The sequence below is a fragment of the Eubalaena glacialis genome, chromosome 3 (genome assembly GCF_028564815.1).
Source record: "Eubalaena glacialis isolate mEubGla1 chromosome 3, mEubGla1.1.hap2.+ XY, whole genome shotgun sequence".
In the NCBI taxonomy this organism is placed as follows: domain Eukaryota; kingdom Metazoa; phylum Chordata; class Mammalia; order Artiodactyla; family Balaenidae; genus Eubalaena; species Eubalaena glacialis.
The window spans coordinates 15,214,762-15,231,850 of NC_083718.1; the positions used below are offsets into that span (position 1 = coordinate 15,214,762).

The 17,089-nt window shown below is 36.5% G+C and overlaps 1 protein-coding gene across 1 annotated transcript in view; it reads right to left on the minus strand.

Moving 5' to 3' along the window:
- The window catches only part of USH2A (usherin), a 795,289-nt gene that overhangs the window by 352,400 nt on the left and 425,800 nt on the right, over positions 1-17,089 (minus strand). Inside the window, exons 35-36 of the mRNA XM_061185303.1 lie at positions 8,911-9,062; positions 3,942-4,104 (exon numbers count right to left, since the gene is read on the minus strand). Coding sequence (XP_061041286.1) covers positions 3,942-4,104; positions 8,911-9,062 — 315 coding nt within the window. The remainder of the gene's footprint in view (positions 1-3,941; positions 4,105-8,910; positions 9,063-17,089) is intronic.

Here is a 17,089-nt window from a genome sequence, read left to right on the forward strand (position 1 = left end):
CAATGAGGTAGATTAGCCCTCATTAATTAGGAATTAAAAAATATTCTAGAGCTTTAATAATTAAATTACCATAATAATGTAAATTAAGGTAAAGCTCTGTCCAGATATATTTATAAATAAATGTGGAAATCTAAGACTTTTTAAAGACAGCAACTCAAACCAGTGGGAAAGAATCTGGTTTATTTAATAAATGGTTTGAGATAGTGAAATATTTTCTAGGAAAAAAGGTTTGATTCATAGATTACTTATTTGTATAAATTCTGAATTGATTGAATATAAATGTATTTTTAAAAAGCATTAAAGTGCTAGAAAAAAAAACATTGAGGAAAGGGGAAAAAATTGCTACTCACATAACAGATTTTGTTAATACTTAAGAGTTCCTTAAGTTTGTTTAAAATATGGGCAAATGACACAAACAGAGAATTCACAGAGAAAGAAATACAAACCGATTTTAAACATATGAAAATAAGTTGCAACTAACTCCTAATAAGAGAAATGCATACTCAAGATCCTATCTGCCATCATTTTTAATATAATCAATTTGCCACGTGCTCAGATGACAGGGCTGTAGACACACAGGCACACTATAACACTCCCACGAGAGCACAAATTGTATGGCCTCTGTGGACTGAAGGTTGGCAATATCTTATAAAGTTCCAAAAATCATTTCAAGCAATTTATCAGACTAACATGCTGCCAAAGTGTGAAAAGGCATACCTATATCTTTATTCATTAAGGCATTCTTTGAAAGAGCAAAAGATTGGAAATAACTTAAATGCCCATCAATAGTGGACTGGTGAAACCAGTGATGGCATAATCTATACAACTGAATACTATGAAGGTGTATAAACACTGAGGAATTTCTCTGGTTACTCATGTGACAAGGTGTCTACAATTGTTGTGGTAAAAAAAAGTACATTTTTTTGTACACAGTGTGTACAATTTGGTATCATTTGTGTAAAATGTATGCGTGGGAGATACATTTGAAAAGGGGGAAATACATATATTTGCTTGTACATCCATAAAATATTTCTAGAAGGATATAAGAAATGGAGGACTTTGGTTTCCTTTGAGACTACAGAAAAGTTTTGGCACTTTTAACTGCTTATTGTTTTCCTGTCTTTTAAATATTGATTCATGAGAATATAATACCTGGTCACAAGTAAATACCTTTTAAGGAATCACAGTTTGATATGTGCTGCCTCATTTGTTGTTACAAAATCTAATGTTGACTTTGTAAAGTATGTAGTCTAGGATCTAAATTGACACGTACGATGGGGTCCAGCAGGAGCGTCCTATAGAGACAGCTCAATACCCTGCCCTACAGAGCAGTGACCTGGCTGCAGGCACATTTATCCCTAAGCTAGGCTTGCTTCCTATGGCTGAATTTTCCTGTCTTATACATTCTAACCACCACCTCTTCAGCAGCCATCACAGAAAAGGATGAAATATAGTTGTTCATTATGTCAAGGAAATAACCAATTAGCCGCTAGACAATTCAATAAGCTTTGTATAAATCTTGTGAACAGATGATATCTTAAATAAGTTTGATGAATTAATGTTTAATTCATTTCTTGTAGGGCCATGCAGATCGCCCTACCCTCAGTGTACAGGTCACTGAGCTGTTGATGGGTGTCCGGACAAGACAATATTTGAAAGCCTTTTACTTAACACTGGACATCAGAGTTCCAGTGACAGTGAACCTATGAAAGGAATTTCCTGGGGCCCATCCTGAGATGATCCTTTGGCTTCCAACCTCACCCCCTTTCAACCCTAGAGTTGAACGCACACCGCAAAACTCTTGAAGTCAAATCTTGTAATTGCTTCCAATTTGTCTGTTTTGCTTTTGGCAATTAACAAACTGAAATGTTATCATGAAGGAGTTCATCTCATTTGTAAGACCAGGTTTTCCCTCCACTAAAATATGCAGGCACTCTGTTCTTTATTACCAGCAGGAGATAAATGGCTGGTTTTCGTAGCTGAAGAATATATAATGGTTAAAAAGTCACTTTTTCCCTCCAGCTCGACATAAATCACAGAACTAGTCAATATTTAATAATGCTTGCCTTGGTCTGGAGTCCCTTGATCACCCCTGTCATGTGTAATAGCTCCCTCTCCGATATCTTTGACATAAAAGCCCGGCTTTACTGCAATACTAACATGTAGAGGGTCATTACGGATCGACATTTACCTTAATCTGTGACTGCCAACCATGAACCGATAAATTCCAGCAGATTCCACTGGGAGAAATCAGTAAACTTCTCAGTGGAAAGAACTGAAGGAAAATTCTGCCAAGAACAGAATACATTTTCTACAAGGGCTGCTCTGCAAATGGGTTCTGACTTTTGAAAGTTCTCTTGCTGCGCAGCTTTGCAACATTTAATACCGTTTTGATGGTTTGAGAGACGGGATGACAACCGAAGATGACATGACTTAGAAGGCAAGCAGAAATTTTCTCTGCAAAAACAATGCAAGATTAAACACAAGGGGGAATATGGCCCTTACATTATTCACCCAGCTGCCTTGGCGGAAATAGCTGGGCTGTCACGGGTCCGGCCTAAATGTTGCTGCTTTTTTTTCAAATCGATCATCACTCCTTCACCTCATAATCTTACAAGTGTTTCACAGCAGAATACATCAAAGCCCCGATTGCATAAAAGAGGGACACATCAATCTTTGAGGGGATCAACTCAGACACTGACACGCACTCAACTCGCTGTACCAACACAGAACACAAATAAGAATGCCCTCCTCAAATTCAGAAAAGTCTGTTTTCCTCTTTCCTCACCTGCTTTCCACTTTGAGGATGCTATTAAGTTCTACAAATAGCTGTAGATGATGCAGGATCAGAAAGGTGGGGCGCGGGGAGGGATAAATTGGGAATTTGGGATTGACATATACGCACTACTATATTTAAAACAGATAATCAACAAGGACCTACTGTACAGCACAGGGAACTCTACTCAATACTCTGTAATAACCTAAATGGGAAAAGAATTTGAAAAAGAATAGATACATGGATATGTATAACTGAATCACTTTGCTGTACACCTGAAACTAACACAACATTGTTAATCAACTATACCACGATATAAAATACAAATTTTAAAAAAAGAAACATTTTAAAGTTTTAAAGTCTGAGGAAAATCATTTTACTGTTAATAGTATCTGTGACCATATCAACGTTATTGCATATTTGCTACTAATGGAACAAGAAATGTTGAAGACACCTCCTTTAAAAATAGGCCACTCGTGGAAATGATAAAAGTAAACACTGAATAAAACAAAAATTAGCTTTCCAGTAAAATATAAAGCTGCATTTTTTTCTATGGTGAGGGTTGCTTCACATAAGCATCCTACCTAACCAGCCCTAACTTAACTTACTGAATCAGATCGTTTCTGATAATACTTTCAAGGAAGCCTATGCAGTGTAACCCATGTCCAGTTAATTGATTGGAACACACACCAGCATTCCTAATTTACTTTAGAAATGTTAAAATGATCACACAAAAAGAGTTTGCTGAAGATGGACTGCAAAATTAAAACTCAACTCTTTGCAGGAATAATCGTTTAGGTTTTCACCATTTATTAAGCAAGGGGAAAAGAATATAGAATCTATACTAGGCCAATCTTTCTTGAAGTTGAGTGACCTTCAGAGCCACCTAAAGGGTTTGTTAAAACACGGAGTGCTGCTGCCCACCTCCCCGGAGCTGAGTAGATCAGGTGTGGGTGTGGAGAGTTTACCCTTCTTGCAACTAATCACTTGAAGCTTTTACAGCTGCGCTGGGGACCCCAAAATGATCATGGCTGAACTGGTTCGTCAATATAGGTTATTTTTAGGAAAGGTAAAGAAATTAAAATCTGTGGCTAAAAGAAAAAATTCAAAAGAAAATACATTGCTTTCTAATGTTATGAAAGTTTAAAAATGACAAACAAGTTACCTTGGTCAGCATAGAAAGCGCCAGTAAAAAGGACTGAGTACTTTAATTGTCCATTAGGGTGAAAAGGTGCTTCCCATCTCACATGGGCCTTTTGGGATCCTTCTGTTTTGACAAACACGTTTACTGTTCCTTCAGGAGGAGCTTCTAGAGTTCGATTTTCCACCTGTGAGTATAAAAAGATTTATTTTTGTTTGCAAATAAAATAAGTACATGCTTCCCTTTGAGCATACTACTTCAAACAATCTCTGTGCTGTGAAGTAAACTATTTTGACAGTCGCATCTTGTATGAATACCTCATTTTGTCAGCAGGATCAAAGCATACCTCATGTTTTCTTCCTCCTGCTGTTAAAGCTTAGAATTTGAGCTCCTGACCAAGGCAGCTTGTGATTTCCAGAATATGTGGATCAGTTCCCACTGCGATTGTGCCTATGGCTGTGCATATCCATAGACTACGTCTACGATGGCTTAAAAACAATTTTTATGTGATTGCAAAACGGAAGAAATGAGTAAGGTCTGTGTTGGTAAGCTCCTGACTGCAGTGATAGACTGTTGGACTTTGTCAAAGGCCACACCAAGCATCTTGACTCATACACACAGACACACACACACACACACAGAGTTCTCTGAGTTGTGTTGCTACCAGGTATGTGCAAAAGGCACCATGCCAGACATCAAGAGATAAATGTACCTGAGTGACTCTATCCCTAAAGTATAATCACAAAAAGTTGAAATTTCATTAATATAGTAGTAATGAATGTATGCAGAAAAGAACAAAAAATGACTTATTTGAAGAGAAGGAATCTGAAATAAATATAAGCCTTCACTGCACAGGGGCCAGAAACATTTTAATAGCTAAATAAGTAAAATAACTAAGAGAACAGAGGAAGATGAAGTTGGAAAGAAAGTAGAAAGGGGTTCAGGATATTTTAGTATCTTTTAATAACTGGCTTACATTTGTTAACTAATCACCACAAACTCATAAGCATCCCTCATAAATGTTTGGCCTTTTCAGATTTACTGAATAGGTTGGTAATTTTGACCTTATTCTTAAAATACAGGCTCACGCCTCACAGGAAGGTGACCAAACATGAAATCCTTAGTCAGGCAAATTTTCTCAATTATGTAGCCTTCATTTGTTAGGACGAATACACTTTCCCAATTATGAAAATAAATGTGGAAAAGACAGTGTGTTAATTTTTAATAAGTATGAGGTCACGACATGTTTTATTTTCATCTGAGAAAGGCTAGGGGGTTCTTTAGATCTATAACTCCTAGTCATTTTTTTAGTCTAATAGCTATGTACAAAAAATGATACAGAAACTTGACTAGAAAAATATCAATTCATCATTTTAATATTTCATAACAAATGCAATTGGTTTATATCTATGTATGTATTTCAAATTATTGTATAGAAAATGATTTTAAAGGGTTCCAAATAAAAGGAGACTCAAAAAGTTGAAGAATTAAGGGAAAATCCAGATAATTATATTATTATTCTCAAATATCTGGTTAATTTGAAATAAACAGAATTTTAAAATTTCCTTATGTATATGGATAAATACTTCAGTGCTTTTACACACTATATTAAATTTGGCAGTTGTACTATTTTGCTCTGACTTGGTTTTTTTTTTTTTAATTACCATTTTGTTTATCAATCTTGCCTTAAAAAATGCTAAGGAAAAAGCATTCTAGAAGGTTGACTTGGCTTTCACCTGGGAAACTCCCTTGACACAGAAAAAAAAAATATTTGAGAAGAAATATGCAATGAAAACAAACATTTTAATAAAATTGTTATCCTTAATACAACTCTTACCATGTACCAGAAAATTTTGTATAAATATTTCATTTAAATTTTCACAGCAACCCCTTGTAAAGTAGGCATTATTTTCCTTTTGTAATAGTTGAGAAATCTAAGGTTTCATAGAATAAAGCATGTTTTCCAAGGAGGCATGGGGGAAAAATAGCAGGTATAGGATAGATTTCCCACATGGGATTTTCTTGACCATAACATTTATTGCCATTAAGGTTTAGATGTCTTAAATAACAAAATTTATTCCTTTCTTTATTTAAAAAATGGCTGTGAAAATATGAGCATGTGTACATGTGTGTCTGGGTGTGTTTATCTGTATAAGCATGTCATCACCAAGAAACCAAGGCAGCTTTTTAACCATATCATGCAGCAGTGAGTGACCTATAGTTTCACACTTCATCCTTAAGAGGGTCCTTGGAGAATTGAATCTAATGAATGTTCCAAGGCCAGATACAGTCATAAAATTCCCCGTCTTAGACTCTACCAGTGTTACCTAACAGTGGATAAGAGAAAAACAAACAAAAGCAAAGTGATTTTCCTATGGACAAATTTATTGCATATTATTATAGAAACACAAAATGTGAAGGGTTTCTAATTGCAATTCAACAATATAATTGAAAAAAAGGAAAGCATTTAAATAGTTCTTCTGGTGCTGCATTTTCTGTTCATTTTTTTTCATTATTTCAAACATTTATGAAACCTCAATTACTGGATTTAATTTGACAATGCACATTAGCATCTTAAAAAATTAAGATCAAAGGCACTGTAAATTGTTTTTTACGTTGGAATTTCTTTAAAATCCAAATACATTGTGTAAATGGACAAGAACTGAACAAAACACACAGAAATCTTTTTTTTTTTTTTTTTAGATAGTACAGAGCAATTTCTTCTGAATCACGAGTAACAGGGAATAAACTTGGCTAGTCTAAGGGCACAAAAAATATTGTACTAATGCTACATTAAGGTGGTAAGGATATGGAATTTATGTAAGTATTTTTATTTTAAAAATATTCTATTTTATCAAATTTGTCCTTTTTTTTTTGTTTTGGTTTATTATATGAGCAACCTGGAAAAATTTGAGGGTGAACCAGACCACATTCAAGACTATAGAGCATATTTGTCATAGGAAACATTGAATGGTATTTCCCTGTGTGCATGAAAAACAATGATATTAAATATGTAAGTGGTGAAACAAACAGGCTTCTCTTTCTAAAAACCAAGAGTTACCATTAAGGAATGTTGCTAGGTGAAGAAAAAAAAAGTTGACTCTGGAAAATTAATTCTTTGATTTCTTCCAGCAAAAGATTTAGAAATAGAGATCATAAATTTTTTTGTTTCAATGAAATATTTGCTATAACATTGGGTTTCAGATAAAGAATACCTTTAAGTGATATATATATACACGCAATTTGGCTGGATTTTGTTGAACATTATAATTTAATGATAATTCTGGCTTTTAAGATTGATTCCTAGATTTCTTAAATCAAGGACACATTCAAAAAAAGCATCATCAACAAAAAGAGTTGAATCTGTAATATCTTTCATGATTGTGATAGATATCCAGAGCTATCTAGAATACGCAAATATGTAATCTCTTAAGGGCATAACATGTATTGTAATTGGTAAAAAAATATTTTAGAAATCAATTGAAGACCATGGGTTTTAACTTCTTGGCAATATAGAGTTGACTTGTTCTAAATAAAGACATTGTTATTCAATCCCAGTAATTAGAGATGGATCATTGACTTGGGAAAAGTGTTTGTATACTGAGCACAGGATAAAGAAAAAGACCAAAAGGAGAAAATAACTCTGTGCTTTAAGTCAGAACTGAGTCTAGGATGTGTGAGGCCGTGGGAGAGTAGGGTTTTACAATCCAATTCGGTTTCCTCCTTCCCATCAGGCATTGTGGAATTTGATTCCTTCAGGTCAACATCGCCTACTATCTGTACAAGACATAGATTGATAACCATGTCCCCCTTGTTTAAAGTTACCAGAACATCAGGAGACAGAGTGGGACCCAGCTTAGTAGCCAGGACCACAATTTGTACTTTATATTTTTGAAAAAGTCTCAGTTTCAAGCTCATAGGATGTGTTCTTTTGTTTCTTTTTCTTTTTTGAATGGAGAAGAAAGGCTGGCCTATTGCCATTCCTGCTTTTAAGAGTAAGTAACCATCAGAGGGGTCCAGGCTATAAAATACTTAATGGCAATAAAGACTACAGCTCAGCTCCACTGATAGATGATGTCAGCAGCTTGGAAAGCAACCAATCTCTGAAGCGAAATGGGAGGTGTGAGCAAAAATAAGGAAGCAAAAAATTAAATGGTCGAGCTGTTTTTCAAGGTAATATTTATAGAATACACTCTTCAATGAAGACAAAATGCATTAAAATGATAGGCCATTAGGAAAGACTGCCAAAAAATATCTAAAATGAATGAGCATTTCCCTTAAAAGAAGCTAAATCTAATCAATCAAGAAATATGCACAAGAGTCAAATGTTATGTTTTGAAACTAAAGAATGTCATGCTGGTCTATGACAATTATGTACAATCAATTGGGTTTTGAAAATTATACCAGTAATACAAAGCACAATTTTGTCTATCTTTCAACTACAAATGAAATATAGGTAGATATAGATTTCTGAAATGTGGATATCAAAAGCTGATATTAATGTAATTTTAAATACTGTTCTTATTAATATATCACGCTCATGAAATTAAAATATATTATTCTAATGGATGAGGCAAACAATCTTTTAATTGATTAACATACTTGTCGGGAAGCAGTGTTGACATATTGTGGCAGTTATGTGCTTTTAATTATTTTCACTTTTTAATCATAAACTTACTCAAGTGGTCGAGTTCATTACTTGGAAGAAAAACATCCACTTTAAATATGTCACTAAATTAGGCAAAATCGTATGTATGCCCGCTCAGCTGGTCAACTTACCGTTTGAAATTTCAGTAAAATGTAGATTCTGTCCTTCACTAGACCTATGTGCAGTCTTGAAATTTATGTTGAATATAAAATCCTACTAACCCTTAATTGAAATTTTATAAAAAGAAACTCTCCCATCCAACTTGAAAGGCTAGCTGTGCAGAGTTGCCTATTCATTGTCATCTGACATTTAATATATTTCCAGAATGTAAATTCATACACTCACCAGTGGGCCCAGAGCACAACCTTTGGCCGTGCAGGCTTGGACTCTGAAGGAATGTAAGCTCCAAGGAGCGAATCCAGAAGCATGACAGCTGAGTTCTGAGGAATTGTGAATTAATACACCATCTAGATATAGTCCGTAACTTGTGATAACACCTGGGAAGATAATAATTGCCTTTTAGTATGATTGTTAGACAATAGCAAAGAATGTCTTAAAAGAAGCAAGCACTTCTTGATATGATTTCTAATTTCGTGGAATCACAGTCTCTCCCTTAGTCTAAACCCTGTCTCTTTCCAAAGGATAAAACCGGCTTTAAACTCTTGAATATCAAAATGCTAAGCTAATTAGTATAGAGACACAAATAGAACCCAAGAGTCCCAGTATAGGAATCTTTCTATTGCATCACGTTAACTGCTGTCATTGGTGTTCCATATAAAAAATGAATAAATTAAGTACATTTATAATTTGTATTGCTTTCTAAAATGATATCCTAATAGATGTGCTTTAGAAGTCCAATGACCTTGTTGGGTAATGCATTGTGTTTGACTCAGGATGTGTCAGGCATTGTTCCAAGAGCATCTTCCTTTTTAACTCTCTCCTCACAGTACTACTATAATAAAGGCAGTATTATTATCACCATTTCATAGATGAGGAAAATCAGGCACAGATAGCTTAGGTAACTTGCTCAAGGTCACAAAGTTCGCAGGTTTCGGAGTCAGGATTTGAATCTAGGCGGTCTGTCTCCAGAGCCCATGCTCTCAATTACAACACTGAATCACCTAAACAGAAAGCCTTGGCAATTTGCATGGATTACATTTATGAGACACTCATGAATGGGTTAGAGAAACTATGATTTGCTAGATTTAATGATCAACTTAAATTTATTTCAGAAGTTATGTGCATTTTCATGAAATCAACTAACAGAGATTTGAGAGATTGAATGACTAATATAATCATTTATATGGCTAATATAATCATTTGATTTATTGCATCCAAACATGCATTAAAAGGAAGTTAGGGATCTCTGTTCCCTGGAAATACAGCATCCCCACACTCATTAAACATTATACTGGGGGAAACAGAACTTTGCTTGCATGCTGAATTAGAACCTCTTTCAAACTAAAATTAATTTCACAGTGGCCTCCTGGGTGTGTCCTTGAGGACTTAACTGTTTATCTGTCAGATAGCCTTCCCTGAGGACAGATGTTGGGTGCCTCTCCACTAGCACACAGCACATCTTCATCATAGTATTTACTTTCCCACTTCTCACGTTATTAGTATCATTATTCCTTATTTAATTGCCTGACATTGCCAATGGGCTACAAGATCCCCAAGGCAATCTTGACTCTTCCTCACCTGTGTATTTCTAGAGCTTAGCACTATGACTAAAACATAGTAGGTACTTAAAAAATATTGACTGAATGAATACATTAATGTATACGCAGCATAGGAATAAAATACCAGCATCCAATACAGAGTGAAAATTCAAGACTACAGGAAAATGATACCTAGATACCTGAAATGTGAAAAGAAACTTGCTAGAAGGTTGATATTATAGAATAGCTCAAAATCAGGATTTAGAGAAGGAATGAGTTTTGAAACAAAGACTCTAGCAAAATCAAAGGTCATCAAGAGAGTCCCTGAGAGATGACTTCCAGGATGCTTGACTCTCAGCCTTATGAGCAGCAGATCTGGTCTTGTGAATGTCCTGAAAGTAGATCAAACCTTCATCCGTCATCATATTAGGGACAGCTTCACTCTGGGAATCATTATACCAGGAGACTTTTTGCAAGCGTCCCTCTCTCCTGGGAAGGAGTTGCTCACTTCTAGAACCTGTTCACAGTGGTCTGGCAGCTCCATCGTCTGTGAACTTATGGAATGCTGTGCCTGTTGTCAGAATATCTCTCACAATGCTGCTTTTGATTAAGAAATCAGTTTATAGCAAAAGAAGGAGGAAGTGAACTAACTATAACTATGGAAGTTATCCATCTTACAATATACCTCATCAACCCATAGTCTGGGAGATTGTCGAAATGGCCTCTGGAAGCCTACCTTACAGCCCAAGCTGAGTGATAACACCCTGTGGATCTGGGGTTCCTACAGGATGCTACGTCTGCTTTGAACAAGGAACCTGTATTTGATGCTGGTTTTTCTATAGTGAGAAAATGTTGGACTCAAGAGAAGGTAGTCAGCATATTACCTCTCACTATTATACTTCATATGCTACACAAACTATTCGTGCTTTCTCTACTCACAAAGAGGAATACTTATATCATGGGGCATCACCAAGGTACCAGTAAATTAGAAACTGAGAATATTATTGATACCAGGCAATTTGGGATCCTCCTGCAACTAGATCAACAGGCAAAGAAAAAATTACTATGTGGAAGGAGGAATTAGCTTCCTTCTGCATGCTGACATTCTGGACTTTCCCAAGGACATCCCTTTATCTGACCAGGTCCGAACATGTAACTTTTAAAAGTCTAAAGTAACTTAAGCCACAACCACTAAGGACACAGACCTTTTAGTATACACATTTGGTTGCATCGTTAGTTCAAGAATCCCAAACAGATGGGCAACTGGCTGAGAGCAAGGGGAAGAAGGTGTAAATATCAACTATGGCCTTAACTAGTTATAGAAACAAGAATTGTAGACGTTATTTTTTATTTCATGCTTATTACATAGAGATTTGTATATAATAACTAATTTTCCCTCCTCCTTTTCCCTATTGATTTATATTTAAAAAGTTCGTGGGTTTTAGTTCATAGTTTAGTTTTTAAGTTATAGAATATCCGGGTGGGTTGTATCTAAACTGAAAGGGGAAACTAATACCACCGAGACGTGACTATAGTGACAGAGGGTAAGAGCATCTTCATCTGTCCAAAGCAGAGTAGTATCATTTGGGGTGGAAGCATGCAGTGATTATCGTCAGTAGTGGAAAGTAATAGAAGGTAGAAGAGTGGGCATGGCGGCTGAATAGCTCAGCTGCTTATTCATCTAAGTCATCTGATCACAGCTCTACATCCACACTTCTAGTCTGCTCTGTGCACTGAGCCCAACAGCCAGCACATTACATTTGTAGCTCTCTTGCTGGTTGACTTTCTAGTAAGTTTCACCAAGAGGAGGCATTGCTAGAAGGGCAGAAGCAGGAAGAAAGAAAACATCCCGCTTCCAGCTCCAAGAGCAGAGGCCTTTGCTGACTGTCACTACACAGCCAAGCAGGGGCCACACCACGCAGTCCGGACATCACAAGTTCCTCTTCCGCATTTGCAGCTTCTTCAGTAGTGGAATCTCGGTGGCTCTTGATGGTTCAAGCATCCAATTCAAATCAGCAGATCCAGCAGCGGGCCCACAGCTCAGCTCCTGCCCAGGAAACTAAGCACCTTGCTGGCAATCACGCTTTTTGTTCTTCTGATATCCGCCTCCTCCTTCTCCCTTTTTTTTTTCTTCCGGTCCTTCCAATGCTCTTGTAACCAACTCCTTGTACAATATTAAATATAGTCTGTCTTGACTACCTAACACATTTTCTATTTGACCAATTAGATCTTGATCAATACATCCTTTAGGATGAAAGCTTTTTAAAACTTAAATGAGCTAATACTTTAAAAAGCTAGTGCTTTGACCCATTTTCCTTTCTGAAGATAACTCTGTACCATGTCTCTTTCCGAAAGCAGGTCCACTTCCCTTATTTCCCATATTTTTGAGAAAGTGTCTTCATTTTACTATCAGGTATCACTCTGGCTCCACAAAAAAGTGCAGGTGCCAGCATCTGTTCTTCTTTATTCTAATGTGACCATCTATGGTAACTCAAAGAATACTTATAGAGAGTATTTGCTTTAATGCCATTTAATACTTGACACACAAAAGCACAAATGAATTAAAGCTAAGAAATGAGAGGTACATAGTGAGAAACCAACTAGCACATGGAAAATTTAAGAGAAGAAAAATAGATAAAATCACACTAATAATATAATAATAAAGACAAGAAATTATTATATGCCAGGCACTCTGCTAACCAATCATTGTATGTGATGGGCACACAATGTGTAAATCACTTACGTTATTGCACTTATGTGCAAATCACATGTTGCAGAAGCTCTTAAAGACATTTTAAGACTCCTGAAACTCTATCTTCTTGATCTGCTTTTCAACATTGAAACAGAAAGTACCCAAATCAATATTTCCCTTTTCTTACATAATTGGGGAACAGAGAACTTCTTTTCTGCTGGGATTATGTGCATAATATCTCATTTATCTGACATAATGGGAAATGAGATATTTTATAGGAGGTAATTTTCGTTATAACTCAATCTCATCCCTGAAGCACAAACTTAAAAATCTTAACTATTTTTGAAGGAAATCTTTCCAGCAAGCACTACACACTTTCCTATAGTTTCACACAGACAATAATGAATATAACTGAATCATTCTGTGATGATTCAAACTGTGCATTACAGACATCGGAGACTATACTTGCTAATTCAATGATACCCTCCAGGACTGAGGAGATAGAGGATACTTACCCAGCTCTTCCCCTTAAACATCACTCAGTGGCTACACTTCCTCAAGTCTTGCGTCTCCTTTTTGAGTTCTCCACTCTCCCTCAGTGACAGGCTCTCAAAAGTAACTTCTTTGTTTTGTCTACTTGACTCTAACAAGTCAGGCCCTAACAAGCTCTGCTGAGAAACTATAACCATGACATTTAGAACTTTGGATAAAGAAATAATAGACAGTTACTGAGAGAAGGGCTCAGAGTAAGATGAGCACATGGCAAATGAGCTGAGAATGAAATTAAGTGACATTTGTGACAGTAAATTCAACTGCTCACGTTTTTACAATTCAGGATGCATAAGGAGTGGATGAGACTGAAGTCCAGACTCAGGGTGGGTGAGATCTCACACTCACACACACACACACACACACACACACACACACACACACAGTTACCCAGCTTTCTTAGGTGACCAATATTCAACAGTATTTGTAGGCTGCTAAAAGATTTATGGGGCTAAAAGATCAATTGTAGAACCAGTGTGCACTGGATAAATATGGTTTGCCTTTTAAGTCATTTTGGACACTCTTCTCTACTTCATCCACCACACCAACGCCATCCTCAGTCCTGTAGACCTTACATCCCAAATTGATCTTTCCCCATCTCTAAATCCACGGGCATCTAGTCCATTCTGCCACCATTTCGTACCTAAGAATTACAGCCACCTAAGTGTTTTGATGCATTATTCATGCTCCCACAAAATTTATTCTTGATAATACAGTCAGAGGGGCAGTTTTCAAAACACATATCTGATCACATCACATGCAATCAGTGATCGATCAGGTCTTCGCCAGTACTAGCAAGATGAGTTTCCTGTCCCAGAACCAGGAAGCTGGGGTCACCATAAGCATGTTGTGAGGATGAAACAGACTAGCGGTGTTGACCTCTCTGGGTTTTCTGCCTTTTGGTCCAGGTCTTACCAGCCAATCACCAGATCTAAGGTCAGACCAAAGTGGGATACTATTGTGGTTTAGAGCTGGAATCCACCTGTGCCCCCCTCCCCCCAGAAGAGCCTAAGACAAGGGGTTTCCTCTGATCCGATTTGGGCAAGGCCATTAATTATAAAATCTTGAATTAAGGACACAAAGTCAAATTTCCTGGTAAATTTGTGGACAATAAGAGATACCATTTGAAAAGAACACTCCATTTCTTGTCGAGACAGGCAAGCAAATTTCATAGCTTGTTTTTATTAGCAAATGTTTTGATATAAATAATATTAGTATGATATGAAACATTGTATAATTCAGTTCTCAAAACATATATTAAGTAATAAGTCTAAAATATCTCTTAACACAACAATTTTTATTGACCTCAGATTCCCAAAGTGAGGTACAAAAACTAGTGAATATAATCTAGTGGACATTTTAAACATAGCCTAAGAAGGCACTTTCTTTCTTTGACTAGAGCACAGGACATGTATGGATAGCTTTGGGAAAAGTAAAATGCTAAGTTCTTAAAATGCCATGTAAGTATTTTTGAAATTATAAAACACTTAATTATTAAAAAATGTACTGAACACTTACTTTGAGTCAGACAACAGGCGGCACGCTTAATATGAATTATTTCTGTTAACATTGACAACACCAAGAAGTTAGAACTGTTATTTGCCTTGTTATGGAGATGAGGGAATGCAGTCTTAGGGAGGCTAAGCTACTTCCCAAAGTCATACAAGGATAAATTCAGCGGTGGGATCTGGCAATCTCATCTCACTGCTGCCACTACTCCTGTTATCCATTTCCAGCCTAATTTTCTCTTCTAAAATATGCAGGAATTCCACTCAAATTAAGAACTGATGAACATGCTCTAGCCCTAAAAGCAATGAGGATGAGCCTAATGAAAAAATTTATATATATTTATTGAAAATCAATTACCTGAAAGGTACTATGCTTGGTGCTTTGGGGCACAGAAAGAATAAGAAATAGTATCTACCTTTATGGAACTAAGAAAAGGGTTAAACACAGGTCTAACTAAATAACAATCCAAGAGTTAGATGAGTGATAAGCACCACAAAACCTTTATGCCCAACAAATGGTATAGACAGTAAATACAGAAGCTTCTAGCAGGGAACAATCACTCTGGCTAAAGTGAGTACTAAAAACTTTTCAGAGCAGCCAAGTCTTCCATGCAAGGAAGCTGCATCTTCCATAGGTTCTTCCATAAATGGCACAAGGTGAAAAGGCAATGACTCAGGAAGATGTCCCTGGTAGGGAAATGATATTTACCAATGTGTGGAAGGAAGCAAGTGCAAGGTATAGTAAAGATATCCTGAATAGACCAGTATTTTCTTGTTGTTGCTGTAATTGGTTAATGTCTAATAGAAAATAAGGATTCAAAGGGAGTTAGGGCCTGAATGCTGCTCCAAGAAGTCAGGATTTTATGATGCACAGGAGAATCATTGATGTTTTTATGTACTGACTAGGGGCATAATGAAAGTCTTATTTAGAAAAATTAACCTAGAATGACATATATAATACTGGCGTAGGGAAGACCATGGAGGTAGGGAAAAGTAGGACAGATGAAAATATCAAAAAGAAAAAATAATATTAATAATTTTTAAAGCCACATTTTCCTGAATGTATCATAACTAGTTGTAACCCAGGCAGGGATGTGGAAATGTCACATTTCAGCAGTAGTGCGTGGCATATTCTAAGAAAAATATCTTTAACACTTTTATATAGAGCTGACCTTTGAACAACATGGGTTTGAACTGCATGTGCCCACTTATATGTGGATTTTTTTCAATAAATACAAAACTACACAATCTGAGGTTGGTTGATTCCACAGATGCAGAACCGGGCTGACTATGGGGACCTGAGCACCTGCGGATTTTGGTATCTGCAGTTGGTCCTGCCAATCCCTCACGGATGCTGAGGGAGGATTGCATGTGGATTTTCTATCACATCACCCTTATTGTTCAAGGGTCAACTGTACTTTCTCTTTTTTAAAAAAACAAACATGAGCTTAGGACTGGGATGTGTTAGACTAAATATGGTATAACAACATCACTAGTCGAAGAGAGAGGTGTCTATCTTTATCAGAGATGGACTGTGAAATTCCCAATAAAAAAACTCATAAAAACCTGTTACCGAAGAACTAGCTTGCCTCTATACTAATGGTTTAAAAGGGATTGATTTTCATTGGAGGATTAAAAAAGAAAGTTATGGGTCTGTTTTGTATGTTGACTGTATCAGTGTCAAAATCTTCGTTGCGATAGGGTACTATAGCTTTGGAAGATGTTGGCCATTAGGGGAAACTGGACAAAGCACACATGGGCTCTCTCTGCATTAGTTCTTACAACTGCATGTAAATCTAGAATTATCTCAAAAAACAACATTTAACTAAAATACAAAACAAAAACTGTTGTGTAGGGAAGCATGATAGAAGAGGCAAACACTTGAAAGGCAGAGGAAGATGAGGCTGAAAAAATAACTGTATTTATGTTTTAATCAGATACCTTAGTCCTCAGGAAACACCCATGAAAGCAGAAAGAGTTTCACTTTTCCTTTACAGATGAGAAAAACAGGTTTGAGAGAGGTTTGCTAACTTGGCCGTGATGGTTGGCACTGAAGCATTCAGACTCCACAGGGCACCAAACAGGATACTCGCCTGCTTCTGTGGATCTATTTGTTT